The sequence below is a fragment of the Notothenia rossii genome, assembly GCF_949606895.1.
Source record: "Notothenia rossii genome assembly, chromosome: 11".
Lineage (NCBI taxonomy): Eukaryota > Metazoa > Chordata > Actinopteri > Perciformes > Nototheniidae > Notothenia > Notothenia rossii.
The window spans coordinates 51,430,483-51,453,560 of NC_136910.1; the positions used below are offsets into that span (position 1 = coordinate 51,430,483).

The following is a 23,078-nucleotide window of genomic DNA, read 5'->3' on the forward strand; positions in this document are numbered from 1 at the left end:
TCTGTAAAAGGTTAAGTGATCTCATGGCTCCATCGGCCAAACTCAGGGACCAATTTCTACATCCCAGAATGCATCGTGCAGAGGACATTAGCCGCAGCCATTCACCCTGATCCCACAGTTTTATATGCCCCAAAATTGCAGAGCTGTGTCAGCCTTTAGTAAGGTTTTAGTTAACCATTAATACTGCAGACATGTCCGTATCTTGAAGAAATTGTGCGTTCAAACATAGCTTTCAATTACAAATACAGCAGGAGTCATATTTGTCTTCTTACCACACACTTCCTGTCCAATAAAAGTATAGGAACGCTACATAGAACTGGGTTTAAGACACAGGAAACCACAAGGGATATATTTTCCGAATGCCCATAAACTGCATGTATAGTCTCTTTAAATAAGGATTTTAAGCTTTTAGGGGTTTATCCCAAAGTCCAACAGTTACTGATTAGACTTAAATGGACCTCCGGGAGATTCCATGATGACTTTTGGTGTGCTGGTTGTTGGGATTAAATCCTAGGGCACAGGAGCCTGATGTGTGTTGGGGAACACAAAGCCAGCTCCCCTGAAAGACTCACAGCCACAGTCAGTGTGAACGATAGAAAAACAGCCTCAGGCTCTCTGGCTGTCCTTTCCACCAAAGTGATTAGATGTGTGAAACTGCCGGAGATGGGATGGAGTCTCACGAGGTCCAAATTGAAAATGCTCCAACTACTGTTCAGGCATCTTCAGTGTTTCTCATTGAGCCTTGGATTTTGCTTACAGGCCCAACGTCTTGTAGGACTTTAAAAAAAAAAAAGACTTTCTATACCAACCAATTCTTACATCCAAACGTGTTATAGCAACGTTGCTCCACAGCTCAAACCATAGTGTCATGGTTTTGGATTTATGTTTTCCTTTTCCACCTTTTATTTTGAAATGTTTTCCTCCTTGTGTCTTGTCTGCTCCTACTTCCTGTGTTTGTCTTCCTGTCGTTAGTTTCCCTGGTGTGTCTGATTGTCTTATTGTGTTCACCTATTGCCCTTGTGTTTCTGCCTCCCCTGCCCAGCTGTGTCTTGTCCTGTGATCACCCTTCTGTGTATTTAGTCTTGTCTTCCCCTGTGTTCCATGGGTGTTTCTCAATGTCGTGTACGCTTGCTTAGTAGCACATGTCTTCCGAGTCACTTGCTTCAAGTGTGCAGGTGTGCGTCATATGAGAGGCCCCGCCTTACATTTTCCACCACAGATTTGGGGAAATTGGTCAGTGCGCAAAGCATTGTGGGGATTTTAAGACCGCGGAGTCTACACATGTGCAGCCTTGACATTTCTCACTACGAAGTACGTCGGGCTCGGTAGAATTCCAAGTAAGCTGGACATTGGAACAATCCTTCGGCACTACTATTTCAAGCATACTACGTCATCGAGTGCCGCCCCACAATGCTTTGCGGACGGACCAATTTCCCCAAATATGTGGCGGAAAATGAAAGGCGGGGCCTCTCATATGACGCACACCTGCACACTTGCTCGCCTGTTCCACTCTTCATTTTCCAAATGCCAGGAAGCATTCTTGCCTCGCTTCTGAAGCAAGTGACTCGGAAGACATGTGCTACCAAGCAAGCATCCTCGACATTGAGAAACATCCCCATGCCTGTTCGTCGGCTCTGCATGTCCTTGTTCCCTGATCGTCTATGCTTGTCCATGTTACCTGCCCGTTTTTGTCCATGTTCCTGGCTGCTTGTAAGTTTGTTCTTGTCGTGCTCCCCGGTTTTGTTTATGTTAAGTAGTTTCTTGTTTTTCCTGTTTTCGGCTTTTGAATAAAGCTCGCCTTTTGTTACTTGACCTTTTTTAGTCCTCTTACTGCATTTGGGTCCTATTTTTCCCCAACCCTGACACATAGTAGTTCCACACTAATTGCTTTCCAAGATTTGTCTTTCCTTACTGTTTATTTGGGTGGGTAATATGCCTGGACTGAAGTCTGAGGTTAACATCAGTTGAACAAGTCTTGTGTCACACGTTATAAACATTTAAATAAATGTAATTGAATGCTGTAGTAATCCAGGGAAGAAGAACAAATACATCATCCCTACTCTAGAATACTGTGTGTATTGTTTTTTTATTGAGATACCATCATCTTACAGCTACACAAAAGAACTAACGACAGCAATAACGAAGAGTCGAACAACATGTCCTACTAGCTTTCGAAAAAAAGTGCGCATAGCAACCACCGTTGCAATTGCATTTACACCATTTTCTGCCAAAGCCTTAGATAATCCTTATCATCAAACTAAACACTTTCAATGAACAAAGAACTTGAGGGTAAAACTCACATTTCTTGCTGAAAATATTTTAAAAGTTAAAAAGTGGTGGCCACCATCTTTGTTTTCATGCAGAGAAAGTTGACCTAGCAATGCATGACATGGACTCCGGGAAATAAAAATGATTTGGAGGAAAAAATTAAGCCATCTCACAATTTCAGAGGTGTTATTTTAAAACTTTGCCCTTGCAAACTCTGCAACCAATGGGTGAGGCTCTTCTTCCAGACCCTGAACTGTTTGACCTCACATTAAATATTCCCTGTGTCAAACAGGACGTCAGTTAGTTGTTGGCTTTTGCTTGTTATATTGCAGGCTTGGACTTCTGGGTCAGACATAAGGGGCGGCAGCCAATCAGAGGAGTAGCCTTAGTGAAGCTGACAGCTGTCTATGTCTGCGTGAGGTGAAGCTGGCAGCCAAATAAAAGCAAAACGCCACAGCTCATAGATAAAACCTTTACTCTGCAGCCCTAATGATCTCAGGGGCAACAGGTGCATCAGAGAGTGGATGCACACTTATACTTTGGATGATTACTGAGGGAAGAAGGCCTGGAATACAATGGATCACCTCCAACAGCTCATGGAGGACTCCATTAGTATGGGGTCATAAGCAGTGCGAAACTGCAGATAGCATTTTCTCTGCACTACACTTTTTCAGAAGCAGGTTCTGGAATAGCCTGCGGCGGCCATTACACAGGCTGAGTCTGTGGATGTTTTTAAAAGGCACCCTCAGACACACTGCTATGATCTGGCTTCAGACTGTTTCTCTGCGTAAACTAATTTCATGTTTATTTTGCTGTTTGTATATTCATCTAATTTTAATTCCACATGCAAGTACAGACTAAGTATGTCTTTTTTATGTAAACCTGTTTGCTTTTTAAGGTGCTATGTTCATAAAAACTATCCACACTTTCAAATAGTTGAACAGGACCTACTATGCTAATTCTCTGGTTCATATTTGTATTTTGTGTCTCTACTGTGACATGTTTAAATGATTTAATGTTCAAAAAGGTCTGTTTTTCTAATAATGCCTGTGCTGCAGCACCTCTTTTCACCCTCTGTCTGAAACCAGAGCCCAGTCTGCTCTGATTGGTTGGCCGACTCTGTTGTGATTGGTCAACTGTTTAGAGATGCCCCGCCCCTTAGCCTATCACCTACAATGTGTTGGAGCGCAAGCCAATAGAAGCGCGAGTGTTACATAGTACTGACACTATGTAACGGAAGTAAACAAAGTAGTCCAATCGAGGCGTTTTAGGCAGGGAGGGAATTATTTAAATGCAAATTAAGATAATTCACAATTTGAATATTTAAAAGAACATTTCAGAACATTTTTATTGCAGTAGATAATTGCCATAATGTGTGCAATCATCCAGGGAAGGTTGTTTGGTGTTATCTTTTAGCCTCATTATCTTATGTGTTGTATCTATATCTTACTGACATCCATTGCAATGTGAAATATAGAAATAATGGAGCCAGAATGTAGGGTACCTCATCCAAACCTCTCTGTGCATTTATTTTCCTATACTTTATACAATGGAGTTGCCACATTTTTGTCTGAAACGCCACTTTTACTGGCCTGTCCCGGCCAAAGCATCAAAGACGCCTGGGGGAAAAGGATCCTCTTAGACAGACGACAAAGAGTGCACAGTGTTTGGCTGTGAACAACTGAACGTTGTTTCCCTAAAGCCATAATCTTCTATAATTTCAATGAGTCCACTTGTACATATAGTCTTCATATATTTTCAATCATTAAAAAGATAAAAGAAAGGAGAAGCTCAGAACATCAGACTTTGATGCGCTGCTCTATTTTATGCCCAGCGATAAATTAAGCCACATTTGGTACGTCCCTGTGGAAATGTGAAGGTGGGAAGAGATGATTATGACTGAGCTGAGGAGGTAATGAGACATGACAAAGAGGGTTTAACAAGAAACAGGTGGCATATTGTTTTTAGTGTCAATTAAGTGATTAATTGAAGAATTTTGATTATTTTACTAACAAGGAATGACATTGGGAAATCTAATAAAGATGAGAAACATGGGGAAAAGAAAAAAAGAGATTCAAGATTAATAAGGAAATACATCATTAACAACGTGTTGGTTCAGGCTTTATGTCGTCCCCAAAAAGTACAGGTATAATGAAATAAGTCATGACAAGCCAAACATTTTTCAGTGCATTTCCAACCATGGTAATTATGGTTTGAGTGGGGTGTTTTTATAGTATTAAACGTTTAACCTCACAAACTAAACCCACCCATTAACATTATGAATAAATAGGTGTGGTGAGAATTCAAATTGTAACTTGATTAAAATAAAGGTTAATTGACTCATGTTGAATATCACTGACTCATGGAAATACATTAAATGTTCTCATTATAGCTTGTGTATAGTGTATTATGAGTAGGGTTTTATACACCTGAGAGTTTGTGTTGGCATGGATGGGTCAAGCTCCATAAACAGTGGATACTACATTTCCCATAATGCAATTCAGAGTAAATGCCCACGACTCTACCTTTTTGTTAAAAAATGCTGTACTCGTTTTAATTCATTTGTAATGTTGTAATTTAATTGTTTTCACATTTGCTGACTTCTCATTTTAGGTCTGCCTTCTATCTGCACCATCCCCTTTAATTTCAAAACTGTTGGACAAATAAAGGTTTTACATTAGGATTACGACAACATATAAGTATTACTATATGACAAATGAACTACCGTAAATTGGACATGGTGGACTGCGCATTTAGTTGTTGAATACTCACAATAATTCACTTCAAATTGGGCAGATAAAACAATTCACTTCTTTCCATCAAAATAAACTACATGGTAACAGTCAATAACCCTTTTTGTATGGAACTGTCCCTTTAATCCTCTTGTGTCAGTCGCAGTTTGCGCTTCCTCCGTCAGAGGGCGCATCCTCTCAGCTCTCAGTCCCACAAATATTCCCTGAAACTCACATTCTCTGAGTGTGGAAGCCACTTTAACGAAAGTGTGGACACTATTCAACTGTTTCCCTCGCACGGGATAATAAGCGCGCGCAAGCTCATTAAACCACCTGGGTGGACCCCGCGTGAGACTTCTAGAAGCTTTCAGTGCGGCTCGTGCCTGGAGTTGGGACCGCTAAACATCCCCGTCCGAGAGAGGAAGCGAGGAGAGGGAGAGGGAGACGGGGGAGAGAGGACACGAGCGGAAGGGAGGCAAAAATCACATACAAACCGAGCTGTACGCACGGGTGACGCTGTTTTGGGCGTGCAGAAAGGCGGCAAACAAAATCACATTAACCGGATAAATGTAAACATTGATTCCCCCCCCCTGCGGTGCGTTGTTTGGACTGTATGGAACAAGGGTTATCCCTACGCTGAGGAAAGACTGCTCTGTTTTCTTCATTGTTTGCTATGGAAATTACGGGAAGTTCATGTTTTTGGCTTCATTGGGAACGTTAAATGCAAATGCAGTAGGTAGGTAGGGGACTCCGGGCTTTCAGTTAGTCAACTACTTGCTTTTTCCCCCTACATTGTATAGTAGTAGGCTGTGCTGTTTGCTTCTCTGAAATGTGAGCCCCTCGTGAAGTAGATATATGACAAACCGCTGTACCCAGCTGTTTCATTAGCACTACTGTAACCCTCCACTCTCACCTTTTTGGATTGGATATGCGAAGCAAACTTTTTAAGAATGAAGAGGAGAAAATTCCCATAGCACTTCTCTTTTATCTGGTCACATCCGCGGAATTGGATTATTATTTTCCCCAAGCCTTCATTTCCATGTTGTGGAGACAGGAGAGCTGACATGCGTCTGGAATGGGGATCTAGCGCGGTGACATACAGTTGCGAAATAGCCTGATTTATAGAGCTGTAGAGAGTGAATGATTAGGACGCCCGGTGCAGGTAGGGGAGGTGACAGTAGTGCCTGTTTGTTCGCCGTGAGTGACCGTTTTGAGCCCGCTGTGAACCCGCTGGAGGACTCGGTTACTTTGAGTGGAGTCTCCGGAGCCGCTATGGAGGAGTGGAGACAATGCGGGCGGTGGTTGATAGACTGCAAGGTCCTGCCCCCCAACCACCGGGTCGTGTGGCCCTCGGCGGCCGTCTTCGACTTGGCACAGGCCCTGCGAGACGGGGTGCTGCTGTGCCAGATGTTGCACAACCTCTCCCCGGGATCAGTGGACCTGAAGGAGATCAATTTCAGACCCCAGATGTCACAGGTGAGTTGTCAAACCAACATGGGGATGGGGCTGTTTGATTTCACACCTCCAGGCTTTGTTTGGTGACTGTACACGCACAATCTTGTACATTGCTCATTCACACCTTGGGATTGCTGACATGTTCCATGCATTGATTGGAGAGCTCAATGAGATTTTTAACAGCATCTTATGTTTGGATTTTCCACACTTATGGTTGGTCCACAGATCGTAATCCTTTCCTGTCACAACAAGCCCCCTTCTTCGCCCCAGCCCAGTCGAGAGCCTCAGAATACATGTGATAATACAGCAGTGTAACAGATGTTCGCTGTTTTAACACATGCAGGGCCTGATCAGGTTTGCACAGGTGAAGCATGCCATACCTGCACACAGGTGGTGGTTTGCTTCTGCCAAACCCAAACTTGATCATGTCTCTAGATCTATGTTTTGATGGTTTGTTGTTTCATGTTATAAGTCGATATGCTGTCTGTGGTTCAGCACATTTTGCATTGCATAACTGGGACAATGAAATGTGTCACTGAAATGAGTTTGTTGTGGCATTGCTTTGACAGCTAAAACATCACATTTAGATTATAAAGTGATACATGAATATAATCCAGCACTCAGAAAAAATATAATACTCTGTTTTTACTTTTTGTGACCTTTTAAAAAAAAAAAAAAATTAATACGTCACACGAAATAATTCGTCAAATATTTCGTTTCCAGTCTTCTTTATTTGAAATTGAGTCATATAACAAAAGGGTGGCAGTGAAAAGGCTAAATAAACGATTTGAGTCCTTTGCAGAGACAGTCAAAGATGAATCTTGGTATATAGTATGGCTCAAACAAAACACAAGTGGACATGGTGGTAAGATTAGAGGTTTGGGTCGTAGATGTCACTCGCCTCAGACTATGAAGCCCCCCCTACGCTTGAGCTCATTCATATTCCCCAAAGCCGATATGAGGAAGTGTTGGGTGCCACTGGAAGTTTACATGACCACAGCAGCAGAGTAAAGTGTGCTGTGGCAAAGGTTCCTATTGACTTTGTATTCACCCTGAAGTGTGCTCTGAAGCACCGCCAAGCCTTTATTACTGTATGATGAGGAGCCTGGGGGTTGTCAGATCAGGGATGCCTGCATACTGAATGATTACGTTTTTTTCTTATTGTCAAAACAGCGATCACACCACAGCAATTGCCCTCAGACAGCACGTTTGTCTGATATTTCTTGGCACACCTTCCGTGACCTGTTTCTGTCATAATAATGTGTGAGTTGATCGTGTCTGTCTGACTGCCTTTCAGTGTGTGCTGCCTGCTTTTGGAACTATAGCTTGCTTTTCCTTAACCTTTCAAGAAGTAAAACATGAACGAGTCAACCGGAATGAATCCAGAACAGCTTTTGATAATCGCTTTTCAAACCACAACGGTAGAAAAAGGAAGTTATTTGTCATAGACAAGTAAAACACAATACTTTTGGTGTTTAGGTAAATGCAGTTCCGTATCATTTCGACTAATTGTGACTTCTGACTGATATTTCGCTCAGTAGAGTTAACCTTTACGAAGACATCAGGATCATGGTTGTAAATGAACAGGTTCAAGAATAATAGACATTTATTTCTGCCTTTCAATTCTGGGTTTCTTCTCTAAAAAAGGGGGATTGCATGTTAATGAAGTCATGTTCCAAACAAAAGGTCAAATACACTCCCGTTTCTACTTTTTCAAATGCAAGTCTTCACGTTGTGGTTCGGCTTCCTACTTTCGCAGACTTAATGCTTAAAATATATTTCATAGATGAATCAGTGGTTGATAAATGTTTCAGCGCCTGCCTCTAGTCCATCTTCCTCTCTTTGCCTGGTTACCATCATCAGCTCCAGGGGCTGCTGACTTCCACGATTACAAGGCGAGAGAGAGGACTGGATGGCACACTTTGATCCGCCCACTAATCCCACGCTCCTCGGTCCCACTGTGCGGATCCGCAGCTAGAGTGGAAGGGGGTGTCCTCGGTGACAAATTGGGTTAAACAAAATCCTGGCAGCAGAACAGCAGCGTGTGATTTATGATAGGAGAAAGGTCAGCGTGTGTGTGTCGTAACACCCAGAGTCAGTGGCTTAACCGAATGGAGACTCTGAAGCGCATTAGACTTACTTTTTTGAAGACATTTGAAAAATATAGGCATGCCGTTTTAAGGAGAAGCAGGGAACAACATCCTTACCTATGCAATATGGCTTGTCAGCTGAGAAGTGGCGAGTATTCGTCCGCATTATTGGAAGTGATCTCCCACCCCTTGGGGAAATCTGTAGCTAGACTACCAATAAAGGGTCCTAAAGTTCTTAGGGACCCCTCTGACCTAGCTAACAACTACTTTAAGTTCCTCCCTTGTTCAATTAAGCCCAGAAAATTCCAGGTTCTAGAAACACACACTTCCTGAGGCTGTTTGACTTTCTAAATCTACAGTCTTCGCTCCACAGGCCACTCTGCAGGTTACACAGCTATGCTCTAGAGCAGAAGCTTTTCATGCTTTTTATCTACTGGGCTCGTTTGATGTTTCTGCTAATTTCTCTACAGGCGCTAGTGTTTTATCTCACGAGTTGGGTTTTATTTTACCCATTTGTTTTATCCTTTTATGATTATTTTATGGGTATGGATATTACCTGTCTCTTTTTTATGCTGTGTAATGACTTTATGAGTGAGTGGTCTTTTTCTCTCTGTTTAGTGAGCTCACGTACACTGACTTTCTACATAGACAGTCTACCAAATAAGAAATGGAACCATAAAAAACAAAAGAGACCTGAAACTAATAATTATATAGAGCTGGAAATGTTTTTCCTTTGGGTAAACATACATATTTTACGAGTTGATTACATGCATTTTCAAAGACAAAGTACCTATTTCTTGTCATCCTTTCTGCTGATGATAGTAATGAAAAATGACTGACTTGTGTGGCTTTTCATGCAGAGCCTGCCTCTCACTCCCTAGCAACAGAGTGTATCCAACTTAGGGAATATAAAATTATATATTTTGTAAATGACTCAACATGTTTTCTTTTTGTATCAAAGTTGTAGCATGTTGTGTTAGTTTGCCTTGACGTCACGTGCCCTTTGTCTTGAATAAGCCTCGCCGGTAAACACTAAGTCGTGGTACCCTTAAATGCGTTAGACTCTGAGAGTAGCTGTTGATTTAGAATATAATGCTGTTGTGTGACCTGCATCAGAATGGGCCTTTTGGTGAAAGACAAACATTCAGTCAAAACGGATGTGCTTCTACTTAAATCTTCTGAACCACTAATGCTTTTCAGTTGCTGCTGTTAGCAGAGTCTAATCCCAATTTAAACATAGCTGGCATTGATCCCAGTTTGTCCTCCAGTGCATGAACATTGTGCTATGGAGCATTCTGCAGAGCTCAGAGGGAAGTGGCATAGCAACACTGAGGTCACACTGTATTGTTACTGCACTGTTTTGGATGAAAGGATTCATAAGATGGCATCTGAACAGTCAATGAAACTGCGATTGTATTGCCAAATGTTGTGTGTACCTGCAACACAAAGCTTTTTTGGCAATACATTGTATAATTTGACATTTTGGGGTTGATGTTTTGACATTGGCAAGTAGTTTGAGACTGTAACGGAGTTGTTTGATTTGTCATACCTGTACCTGGCCAGCATAGTGGCTCAACGAGGTCATGGGTTCAAACCGGTTCAAACACAGATAAGGGGGCTTTAAATGTTGATTTAGTTCTGATGTCCACATGGTTTTAGTGCTAAGTTATTAACAGCAAAATAACTAACTACAGTTGATATTAAATAATAAACGTACACCTGTCTCAAATTTGAAAATGTCCATTTCTTCTCAGTTTTTCTTATATTTCACACTAACCTTTTGGTTTGTTTCAGAGAGTTCGTGGGACAAAACAAGTCTTTTAAATCTGTAATCTCTTGAGTAGGATTCCAGTTAACTGACATTATAAGTAAAGTAAATGTTTGCCCTAGAGGGATTCTTTCTAGCTGCTCAGGTTTCCTCCTGCGGTTGAAAGGTATGCAGGTTAGCTGAAAAAAGCCCATGAATTGCTCATATGTGCGAATGTGAGTGTTTGTCTAGGGCATGCTGGGATAGATCCAACCCCCTGGTGTGGTGTTCAACAGATGGATTTAAAAGATGGGCACCTGTAACTGAGAATAGAAAAGATCAGAATTCAAACAAATTCATTACCTCTTCAACAGATGCAATTAAGAAGTGATACCAGTTAAAAAAAAAAGACATCCATCGTACCCTTGAACAAGAAGCAAACGTGATTAGTGCCCACTTGAGCGAAGCTGAAAGGTGACTCCGTGAAGTCTCTGCTTGACTTGCAGGTGTGCAATTGTGTTTAATAAGGGCATAGAAATGAGGAAGGACGCTGCAAAATCAGCACTCAGCAGAACCTCCCCTGAATAAATAACGGATGGAAATGTGCATTCAAGTGGCTGAAAAGGGAAATGTCCTTTTTATGCATCCACAGTTCATTGTGATATTCATGAAGTAAATGATAAACCACTCAACAATTCTAGTTAACAGATAATATGTCGGGGTTAGTTAACATCCAAACTAAGCATGCTACATTTAAAAGACAAGCAGATTTTGTCCTTTACCTGTAGCAAACTAAACATTGCCCACCAGAGGAGAAACAAGTAGGTTTAAACATATGCATATTTTGTTTTTGTGTGTGCGTTTTGACAATGGTGAGAAGTAGTTTTCTGCGAGTTCACATGTATCTGCTTTATTGTAACAATGGGAGGAGGCGAAGTACCTCTCTGCTAGGAAGCTGTCAAGCCGACCTTCATTTAGGTGGTCAAATAAATCCCTGTCTGTGTATTTAAAGAGGCTTTGCATTTGTACCTCCAAGGCTGTAAACGGATCCTTAATGAGCAGCGGTGCTCTCGAGCTCAAAGTGTACACATCCAGAATCCAACGCCTCGGGCTGCGTCTGAGAGAGAGACAAGACTGAGCTGAGCTCTCTCAAGCCCTTTGTGTGTTCTGCTGTGTTTCTTTTTTTTTTTCCTTTTTGGTGAGGTGGTTGCAAATGCCTTTGGGATGACTCAGGCAGATATGTATGTATGTATGTGAGTGCTGAGCTTTTGTGTGTGTTTGTAAGTGTGAGATGTTGCAGTACTGCTCAGACTGTTGCGTTCTGAGCCCAGAGGTCTCCTGGAGCTTCTCAGAGCTCCACAGGACTCCAGGTCTCACGCAGCCTGCTGCTCCCACTCACAGTAATTGAGCTTCTTCTTTTGTCCGACTCCCACCTGGAATATTGGCTGCTGCTGGCAAGCTTCACCAACTCATATTCATTTTATTCATGTTTTATTCTGCTATTCCTACTTGGACAATGGCTATATACGTAGTTGTAAACCAGGGCCAATTCAGGGCTTTGATTTACAAAGCTTTATTCCACCCTTGCGAGTGTCATGTCACACACACAATAAACCTCAGAACCGGCTTATTTAGTCACTGTTTAGTCGTGTCCAGAAACGTTCAAATCCACACAAGGTAGTTTTGAGCAGAAAGCAATTATTGGATTTATCTGTATTAACGTCATAATAAAACAATCATCTCTGTGGTGTGTACAGTAAGAAATAACTGTTTGAATAACTGTTATTCTATTACTAATGAAGTTTCTGGCCCATAGGCATTGCATTGAGTTTTGCATCGTTGGCTAACTTGTTTTGCCTGCTTGATACTGGGCAGGTAGACTACAGTAGGTTTACCACAGCTTGTTTGTAGAAAACCTGTACCTGTTTCTGCTTGGAAACGGGTTTTGAGACAGGAAAGACTCAACCGCTCAGTAACTGTTTATAAAACCAAAATAAAGAGACTACAAGGATTGCTATAGAGCTGCATTTTTTAGCACTATTCTGTTATTTTGCAATTTGCAAAACCGTTCCTACAACAAAAACCTATGGTTGTAGTTAAAAGCCTTCATTAAAGCAGATTTAAATATTGTCTTTATACAAATAATGGACAGTAATTGACAGAAAGACACGTTGTGTTGTCTCTGGATTTACTCAAGGAGTGTTTATATTCACTTATTTCTCATTCAGTCGACTGCCAGTATATCACTTTATGAATTCTGCATTAAGACCGCTGCTTGAATCACAGTATGTTACTGTCTCTTTATCAAAGTCTAATTATAGAATACTCACAGTTCTCTCTAGGCCATGCTCATAACCAAAGGCAGCAACTTACAGAAACGTAAACTTTGAAAGTTTTAAGCCAAGACCTGCATCTTTTACTGTTCATCATATGTGGAATATTTGGTATAAAACCCAAACCATAAGCCGCATAGAAACCTATGGTGGTTTGAACAAAGTGCTGACGGAGGAGAAAACAGACCCCATTTAGTCCATGACTCATACATCATTTAAATGATATATTATTCATCTAATTAATTGTTATGTTTTAATGTGTTCATTCATATATATTTAAGGAGCCAAAGGCTGTTCGACGTAATAATAACGATAAAATAATAATAGTAATAGTTTTAAGTATATAGCACATCATTCTCAATGGAAGCATTACCCCAGACCCGTAGGAATACTTCCAGGCTCAACCCTGCATCCATCTATTGTGCCTCTGAACAATGACATCATGGTTTAAATGGCTCTGCAGCGTTTGAACTAAGATCAGGAAGAGTGTACGAACCAGAAAAACGACATGGTAAATGCCAGCCCACCTACTATCTGAAATCTCTTTTGTGGGGAGAGGGCGGAGGACTACTGTAGACAAACACCCACCCTGACCTCCCTCAGGGGTAATTTAATCTCAGCGTTTGGTCTAGCGCTGACCCCCTGACCTCGAGCACACGCCGGATGCAGGTAATACGGCTAATGGAGCTCGTTAGGGACACGTCCCGGGTCGCACAGCTGGGGCGCTCCCACCGGAAGCGAATGGGATTGACAAGGAGGGAATGGGTCTAGACGAAGGGGGTTTCTAACCTTTCGAGTGAGCCTACCCTACTCCTAAAGTCACAACATATAATTTCAACTCTCACTTTTGATTTTGGCTCGCGTTTGGACATTTCCAAAACCGACCCAAAACACATGAGTCATTTCTTGGGGGATGGAAAAAGCCATTGTCGTAAACTGCCAGTGTCACAGGAAGAAATGTGTTCAGTTGGCTCTACTTAACTCAAAACTGAAGACACGTTTCAATAAACAGTATATTGTACATTAACTCTGTATTAACTTCCCTTTCATGAATGAGTTACCAAACTAGTTTAGAAGAACATTTTTGAATAAAAGTTAAGATTAACAACCAATATCAACATCAACATTGACCCTGCTGTGCTATCTTGAATTTGTTTGTGTGTGTTGGATCAGAAAACTAAATCTGGGGTTTGTTGACAAATAGTGTGGCCATATGACCCTGTTTTTTTAGTGCTGTCGGTCGCACCATCTGTAGTTGACCAATATTGAACCTTGTTAGCAAAGCCAATCCACAGATTGCCACAGGAAAGAATATTGTAAAAATCAGTATGTGAACAGATGATATTCCCCTATATCACAGGGGATAAGTCAGAGGGCAGGGCAATGTATTGATCTGTAGGGGATCATACTTCTTTTCACGCTGAGGTAAGGTTGCATGGATGAGTTAGGAGCAGAATTCCCGCAGTGGTATCCTGTTCAAGGTCACCTCATTAGGGCGGATGTGGATGTTCTGCAACAGCAGGGAGGTTGAACTTTGTGAAGTTGAAGGACAGTCTTGGCGTCCACTTGGCTTAAAAATAAATACTACTACTGTGAAGGGGTCAGGTGCTTCTGCCCTGCTGCCTCTGTTTAAGTTATGGCACTTTCTTGTACGCTGAATAAGAATGTATCTTCCTAGAACAAAGTTAATCTGTGGGGACATGCCAACACTCATCCATATTTCACTCACTTTCATTTTCCCTTGCATTCTCCCCTGAAGACACAAAGAGAAATGCGGGGAAAGATTCAAAGAGAGGAATCCCTGCAGGGCCAAATCAATAACAGATTTGAAAAGAATACATAGAAAAAGAGGTATGTTGGTCCAGTGAAATACCTTTGCAAATATTTGGTATCCTTAGCCCACAGAACAGAGCATTGGGAATCTTTCTCGATAGCATACCAAAACAACTTACAGGTCGAACAAGAATCAAGGTAGCGAGCCGATAAGGCAGTATTCATGGAGCTCATGTGTCAGATCTATAATCAGAACACTTAAAGACCCTTAATGTCTAAAATGTTTCACCAAACGCGTTGTTAAAACGGCTTAGTTGTGTTGAAAGGTTGTTTTTGCCTCTGTGGAGCTTGCTTTCACACTGTAGTGGTTGTATGACATTCAGCATCAGAAAATATTTAGCGTGCAAAAAGGTTTAAATATATTTTTTTACTCTTCCAATAATTTTCCAAAAAAGGCAAATTTAAAGGAATGATGTTAGTGCTTCCTGACAAACTCTTACCCTCACCTTCTACAATCTCCCATGTATGCATTCAAATCTTTTAAAAGAGTTGAACACATTTGAAAATACAGCACCATTACTCACTAGGAGTACATCATGACATTTGAGGAACTGGAACCATTATTGTATTCTATTTATGTAATGTAGAAACAATATAACCGTTGTAGCAAATGGCCAGAAATATTTGCAAAGACAAACAAAGCCATTAAGCCACTTAAGTAGAAATCATATTCGTCCCATAAACATGAAGAGAGGAGATGAGTGCTTGCATAAAAGCCTTTTTCCAAAAAAGGAGATAAGGATTGAACCGTGGAACAAAGTTCAATAGAATTAACCAAATGTAGCCTTCTTTCTTCCTTGTTCCTGGTTACTATATCAAGGAACAAGGAAATGTGGCTCGAGCAAAAGCACCTCCCGAGTTAATTGATATTATGTTGGACTTTATTCTCCATTTCTGTTTATTATTTCCTTACTCCATCACATGTAGCTGTTAATATGTAATGAAGCGGTAGTTAACATCTCATCCCCACCAGCCCATCAAGCTAATAAATACATATAGTTATCATTTAATCGATACAAAGGGGAAAACGCACTTGATTATGTTATGACTTTTATTTCTATTTCCAGTCAACGCATGTTATGTTATCAATGATTTGAAAGATACATTCAGATTAATTAGTGAGATAACATCTCCAAATCTGCAAAAGGCTTATGGCTATGAGGCGGTGAAGGCATACAGCTTGCAGAGAATTCAAAGCACATAAATAGGAAAACAGTTAAGTACTTGCTGTATAATTCAGCAGTTGAATGAATCTCATATAGTTGAGGTCGATATTCATTAAGTGCAAATGAATGTTCACACATCCAATGCTGTAATGCTGTTAGTGCTGGGATAACGAAACAAAAAGTGAACCAAAAGAAGCCTCTTTTACTACTTCCCTCTCTCCACACGTAGTAAATATTTGGTTAATTTGCATGTGCTCTATGTAAACTTCAATTTCCTTTACGTATTCAAAACATTGTGAATAAACCAATATTGAAATAAATTTAAAAAAGTCAATAATTAAACAGATAAATGTAAATGCAGATTCAAGCATGGATAATGAATCAGTAAATCCGATAAATGATTTAATAATCATTGAATAATAATGATTAAATGCTAAGTAATTTAGTTCCTACAGCTTAACTGGTGACTTTTGATCTTTTTGGTGGGGTTTTAAATCCCTGACCCTAGATTGGTGGACAGCTTAACTCTTTCCTCCCATGACATAACAGTCCAAATGGTCCGCATCCAAATGCAAGCAGTGAGCACTCGGCTGCACAGGCCCCGCTTCGAATGTGGCTCACGTTAACCGTGAAGTTTCCATTCAGGCTGTAGTTCTGCCACAGAACAATCAAGGTTTGAGTTGTAAAATCACCACTTCCTCTAGCTGAGGGGAAGTTACCATGTATTAAAGGGGCCCTACTATGCTCATTTTCAGGTTCATAATTTCTTTCAGTTACGATCGTTAACATCAGTGGGCCACAGCAAATGATGGTGAGAAGCTAAACTATTTATTAATTATGTAAATTACAGGGAGTTTGATTGTTGAAATAGGGTGTAAGCAGTCTTGCTGTTCAAAGAAGAATGACAACACTGAAGATCACCAACACCATGGTTTATTTTTTATTCACAGGCAAGTCAACGTTGTCGCAGTAAAAGTCCTAAGATAGCTTCTGGTGCAATAAAATGTTCCCTTTCAGTGTTTTTACTATTATGTCTGATGTTTCTCTATTAATAATGTGTATGTTGAATGTTACTGCTGTAGATGTGTTTCCGAGCCGCTCCGATTACAACGAGAGTTACAACGAGAACGTGACGTCATATTTACACAAGACGGATCCTTTCTAGCCATAACCCTGCGAATCACTTTTTTTGCGGGTCACCCGTCGGGTACCCGACTCTGGGGGGGATATTTTATATCGTCTCATATATCATTATCATATTTAAGAACTCTAAAATGTCTATATTGACAACAATTATCCTATAAACAGGATTATAATTCCGTACAAGTTGCAACATTTTTCTTGCCAGCATGTGATGGTAAGAAATCCATTTGGGACCAGGCGAAATGGAATGAACGTCTCACTCCTGAATAGCTTGCAAATGAGGAGATTTGTATAATTAAACATCTAATTACAGCTGTGGCAGATAAAGTGTTTCTTAAAGCACATTGCAATTCATCATATTGTTAAGTATCTTCTCACCTTTTTCATTTGTTATTCTACAGTGGCTGGAAAGTGACTCAGCTGTTTATGTGCTGAAAACCAGGGCCACGTAGTTTATCATTTATTTAAATATCACTCCCCCTCCTAAAGCCTGTGGACCATTCATCTGATGCTTTCCTCCTTCTTCTCCCAGCATTCCTCAGGGAACGCTGTTAGTGAGAAATGCGAGCACAGAGTTTTTGAGGGGAACTCCGAGTTGACCTACTGTTTCCAAGCCAAAGGGAGAATTGAAGTGATGTCAGCTAATACAGCAAAGAGCATTTTACTTTAAAGAGTGACGAGTGTTCTGTTTTTTTAGTGTTAGGATTTAGGGTAGTGTAAAAACCATCCAGGGCTCATTCTTTTGGCATCCTTGTCTCATAATTGCCTTACCTAACTATTCTCGGGGGGGCGGACACATAACACATTGAGGAAAGTGATCTGCCATGACAACATGCTGCCAGTTCTGCCATCCCACTAGAGATGGACAAAGGGATCACGGTGCCTTATGGACGCCGTCTGATTTCTAAAGAGGCTCCATCTGCATAGCGGTTGTTGGGGGTGATTAGCATGGCCATGCAGTGGAATGGCGCCTGAACCTTTCTGGAGCCAGCCATGCTCGGCTGGGCACCATCGCTCCACAGAGAGATGGGAAAGCAGGGGCCTCGGTCCCATGTAGCGGCGAGCCAGATGGCTGAAGCTCTCCCCTGCAGTTCCTCTCAAACCAAACCACTGAAGAGCTTTTAATTTTATAGCTTTTTCATTGTTTTGGTCCTTCTCATTCGTAATGAGCAGTCCGTTTACCTTCCCATTTCCTTGACTAGCATCTATCTTCATCCACGACTTTCGGTGATGACACTTTGGTGGTGACACGGTGTGCTGTTGTCAGAACATCGCTGTTGCCGGGAGTCTAATTTGAGTTGTTGTGGTGGAGGACTGATTGTGGCTGCTTCCTGCGGTACATATCAGATTAGGATCTGGATTGCGCTCCGGGGAGAGGCGCAGTAGCTTCCTCCCCCATGGACACCTCCAACCCCAGCTGTACACACACACACACACACACACACACACACACACACACACACACACACACACACACACACACACACACACACACACACACACACACACACACACACACACACACACACACACACACACACACACACACACACACACACACACACACACACACACACACACACACTGGGGTGAAAGATAAACAGCTTTATATTGTCTCCATCTCTTTGCCAAAGGAAACAGATAACATAGACCCTTATGACGCACTGCCCGGTGGCAGCTAAGTATAGGAGCAGTGTGTATACGATGCACTAGCCATGGATTTTTAAGGACGTTGCCACAGAATTGTCACAAGAAGCGCCAATATCCAATTACCGACGCATATTGATCACATCACATAATTGGCTGTGGCATAGGAGGGGCTCAGAGGTAGGGTTGCAACGTTAGACTCAGTCCCATACAAGGCCAGTGCTTATTGATCTTCTCCACGGCTCAGGCTCTTGTTAACCATGCAAACAAAGTGGAGCAGTGTGTCGGGGGTTGTAAGGGCGGAAGAGATCATTTCCTCATCCTCCACCTTTCTGTCGGGGTGCGCTGATCTGTGATTTGTAATTTAAACCCTCCCCAGTTGTAGTCTTGGTTTCCTGTTACAATATTAGACACTGTATTCAAACCAAATGTGTTCATATTATCTTCAAATGTATTACAATAATTCCGTTTTTAAAATAAATACATTATCATACAATTTACCGGCTGTGCTGAATTGATCAGAGAGTTGACAATTTCTTCAATGAGATCTTTTCACACATGCACTTCAAACCTGACATTATCTAGACATTACGCATACAATGGTTTATAAGAATGCAAATCATTCAGACTGTACATCACACAAATGTTATCCTGTCAGCTCCCTAGTCCTCAAATTGTCCGATTGAACCCATGTGAGAAAGCAGCCACTCACTATCTGGGGCATTGAATGCTAGCAGCTGTACTTGTCGATGACATTTCCTTGCAACATGTACCAAACTAAAAGAATAAAAGGTTTAATTTACATGAAAACAGCAATGAAAATGTCTGACTGGACGGATTACGAGATTCAGGAATTCTTTATGTCTGATGTGCTGCATCATGCCGTACTGCCTGCTTGCTCTACCCAGGAGCCACCCTTCGATTAAACCAATTGGAGCACATCTAGTAAGATAAATTGTACCTGGCATGGTCAGTATATTGCTGTGTGCTACACATGTAAAAGGCAAACCTGAGTCTCCATACATCACAAGGAGTTTATCTCAGCAAACGGCTTTTGTCTGATCAGCAATTGAGAAAGTGTTCATCACATAATGACCAAATAATGTAATAAAAGCCAGTATAATGCTGATCCCACAAGCTGGTGCTTCAATTTTTCATCTGACGGTTAACTTCAATAATGAATCATAATAGAGCAGTTTTCTGTTGAACTAATCAAATAATCTCCCCGGCTAATGAACTGTAAAGTATGACCGTCAGCATGTGAATTCAATTCTCTTGTTGATTATCTAATCGAGGTTCCCACACATGAAATGAATCATTGACTGATATTAACTTAGAAAATCTCATACCATCACATTGAAAGGTTTTACTTGTTAACACCACCAGCTCCAGTATCTTTCTCAAGGACACTTTTCTATGGCAGAGTGTTGTCAGCAGGGAGTAGGCTCCACTTTACAGTTGAAGGTTGGACTCTTTAACCGCTGGACTATCCTGATACAGAGAAAACAGAAGCACCTTGTCAGTCTTTAACACACCTTCATTTGTATTCTGCAGCTTGCAAACCCAAGATCCCCCCCCCCCCCCCATTAATGTATCTGAAAGAAAAAGAAACGGCCCTCTAGCATACTGATGAAATTGTAATTGTCACTGTTAACAAAAGCCAGGAAAACCTACTTTAAGCTTTTATCCGCTTCGGAAGTTATCCTGTTTAATTTTCATAGCGCTTTTTAAAACAAAACCTTTCTAGTGGACAGGAAAGATGAGACGGAACAGCTTTGGGGAGGTAAAGTAAAAAAAAAAATGAAGCCCACGGGAAATCAGACAAAAGACATTTCTGAGAACGTACGTGTTGTATGACTCCGAAACAAGTTACAACACTGAATCAAATTCCTTCAGAACTGTATACGTGTAGTGGTGTTTATATTTAGTCTACTGTCTACAGCACCCTGTGAGGGCCTGCTATCTTTCATATGGCAGTCAGTGAGTGTATCACTGGGTCTCTTCTTTGTCACCGATTTGGTACTGGACCTATTTGAACTTTCGAAAATACACTTGGTTTGATCACTTTATTGAACCAATTGGAGACAAATTGGTAGAAATTTGATGAACATAATTTAGCTAGAAGTTTATTTAGCATAGTGGAAGCTAGAGTAGGCATGAGATTATAAAATAGATGTATGTAATGTGTCCTTTTCATTTGAAATTGCTTTTGTTTCAGCATTTGTCAGCACCCTCACCACTTCAGACATGATTCATCTGGTGAGGAAAGAAATGTGTTTTTTGTCCCTCAGACAAAATGGACTATCTCCACAGTTTTCTGTAACGCAGTTGTCCCGTTCGTCTGTGATTGATGATATTTCTTAAAAACCCATTTCTCATAAGTGCCATCTACAGGAAGACAGGTGAGCTTCCTCAATCCCCATCTAAAAAAGCAAGTGAAAAAAAAGGTAAACCTGCCACCAGTTTAGTGTTAGCATAATGGAAGCACCGGAGCGTGAACGCACGAGCTAAACAATTTAGAATTAATGACTGAAGCTCCTGGGGGGGAAAACAAAGAGGGGGAAAGAACAGACAGACGGTGGAGTCACAGAGAATCTGATGGAGAGGAAGCTTTTAGTAGCTTTTTGCTGTGAAATTGAGCATGTCCCTCACACTGACATACACCACTCATCTGGTTTTCCCCATTAGAAGACAAAGATTTGCTTTAACTACACAAGACTGTGACAACACAAGGATCTACTGACGCCGTGTTGGTGCCTTGGTCATCAAACCTGTACACATAAAAGTAGAAAGAGGCTGTTCGTACTTTCTTCACCCTATAATTTGAGGCAAAAGGCCTGTTTTTTTCCATTTTGAAAATGGACTTTCATCAGGTTGTTAGGTTAGAGTCAATAATTAATACATTTATTGATACACTGTCTTCCTTCTCGCAACAAGCCAACTTTAATTACACTCTCAGATATAGTGAGTCATTAATACACATTGAGTTCCTTCTTAACCTTTTGGCAGTGTTATATTGAAATGGCGATCAAAGGGCATCAGAGGTCGCGTTAACCGAATATTTTCCGTCTATGACCGATTTTTTTTTTTATAACAATGACGGAAAAATCTGAAAGCAGTCCGTCATTTTGACCGATTAGAACAAACTCAGAACAGCGCCAAAGCTTCCCCGCAGCAAGGCTCCGGTGTTATGCATGCCCGCCAAAAAGGAGATGATATTGTTTCCAAACCTAACTTTGCCGTACAAATCATTGAAATGTCTGAGTGCTTTACGCTGTGGCGCGCTCCCGCGAGGCGCAGTGGGCATGCATAACACCGCCGCCCCCCCCATTGACAGTTCACGAGCGTGCTCCCCCCCCCCCTCAGAGTTGTGTACAGACTCTGATGGGCACGAACCCTCAGTTGAAAGATTATTAGGCACAGCTAAAACTAACAGTCCTGTAATAAAACCTATTTTAATAAATGTCTAATTTGATTGGTTTCACACATACAGTATATCCATGATGTGTTCAGGAACATTTCCTGCAATAGGTCATCTAAGATTTTCTTCTTCTCCCTGCTCCTTTTTGCTCAATGGTGTTTTGGTGGAGTCTTGTTTTGTTGGCAATTATTGTACATTTGGTTTTGCGTACCATGAGCGGGACAAATACAAATGAAATGAAATGTGGATTGGATTTCAAGAGAAATCGTTTGGGTAAAATGTCCACCCCAAGACCTAGTAGAATCCGCAACCTGTTAACGGTTAAGCATTCATTTCAATCCTTTCCTGGTTGATTTGCATTATTTTGAAACTTGTGTAATAATGAACACATAATAGGACATTGGAACCGGACACAATCAGCTGCTGCCTCTGCCATTATCATCTATGATACGTCAATAGGGAGTTGGCTTGGCAACTGGAAGGTCACCAGTTCAAGTCCCGGCAAGACCAAGTGCTACCGAGGTGTCCTTGAGCAAGGCACCGTTCCCTACACTGCTCCCCGGGCGCCGTTCTAAATGGCAGCACACTGCTCCTAACACTAGGATGGGTCAAATGCAGAGAAACAATTTCCCCACGAGGGATTAATAAAAGTCCATCTTATCTTGATAACATACGTCTTCAATGGTCTTACTCGGTTGAGTCTTATGACAGTTATGTTGTATTGCTTTCTTCCGGATTGTCCCTTGCCCCATCTTTCCTACCTTGCCATGGCATAAGTGAATAGACTCATGACCTTAATGTTCTTTAATTGAGTGCGTTTGAAAGAGTGAAAACAACTAGCAATGCCAGGAAGTAACCTTGTTATTTTCCTGGGAACTACTGTATGTGTGAAAGTTAGCCATTGCTTGTACAACTGCAACACAGAATAAAACCGAAACAAACTTGTTGCAAAGTAAAACACAATTAGCAGTGACAAGTTGATAAATCTCTCTGTCTGCATAGTTTCCTCTTTCCACTTTCTGAGGATACTCACGGCCTCCCACTCCCTGCTTAGCATAAGCACTCTGCGGGATAGACAGTGAAGAAAAGAAAGAGTTGTGTAATCCCCTCTCCTCTATTTCCCCCCGCACTCAGCCAGACAACAAGAAACATCTGGAGGCAGAACAGAGGGTTCAGAGCGCACCCATCCCCACCTCGGACCAGTCCAACAATGCTTGGCTCTGAGCGCGCTCACTCTGAGTCT

At 41.4% G+C, this 23,078-nt stretch overlaps 1 protein-coding gene across 21 annotated transcripts in view; it reads left to right on the plus strand.

Moving 5' to 3' along the window:
- The first annotated feature begins 5,205 nt into the window (after positions 1–5,205).
- vav2 (vav 2 guanine nucleotide exchange factor) overlaps positions 5,206–23,078 on the plus strand; it is a 211,064-nt gene continuing 193,191 nt past the window's right edge. For 14 of the 21 annotated variants that reach the window (XM_079660771.1, XM_079660785.1, XM_079660772.1 and 11 more), the window contains exon 1: positions 5,206–6,476. In XM_079660771.1, the coding sequence (XP_079516897.1) occupies positions 6,141–6,476 (336 nt within the window). In that variant the 5' untranslated portion in view covers positions 5,206–6,140. The remainder of the gene's footprint in view (positions 6,477–23,078) is intronic. The other 7 variants (XM_079660774.1, XM_079660775.1, XM_079660787.1 and 4 more) reach the window with 1 other exon arrangement.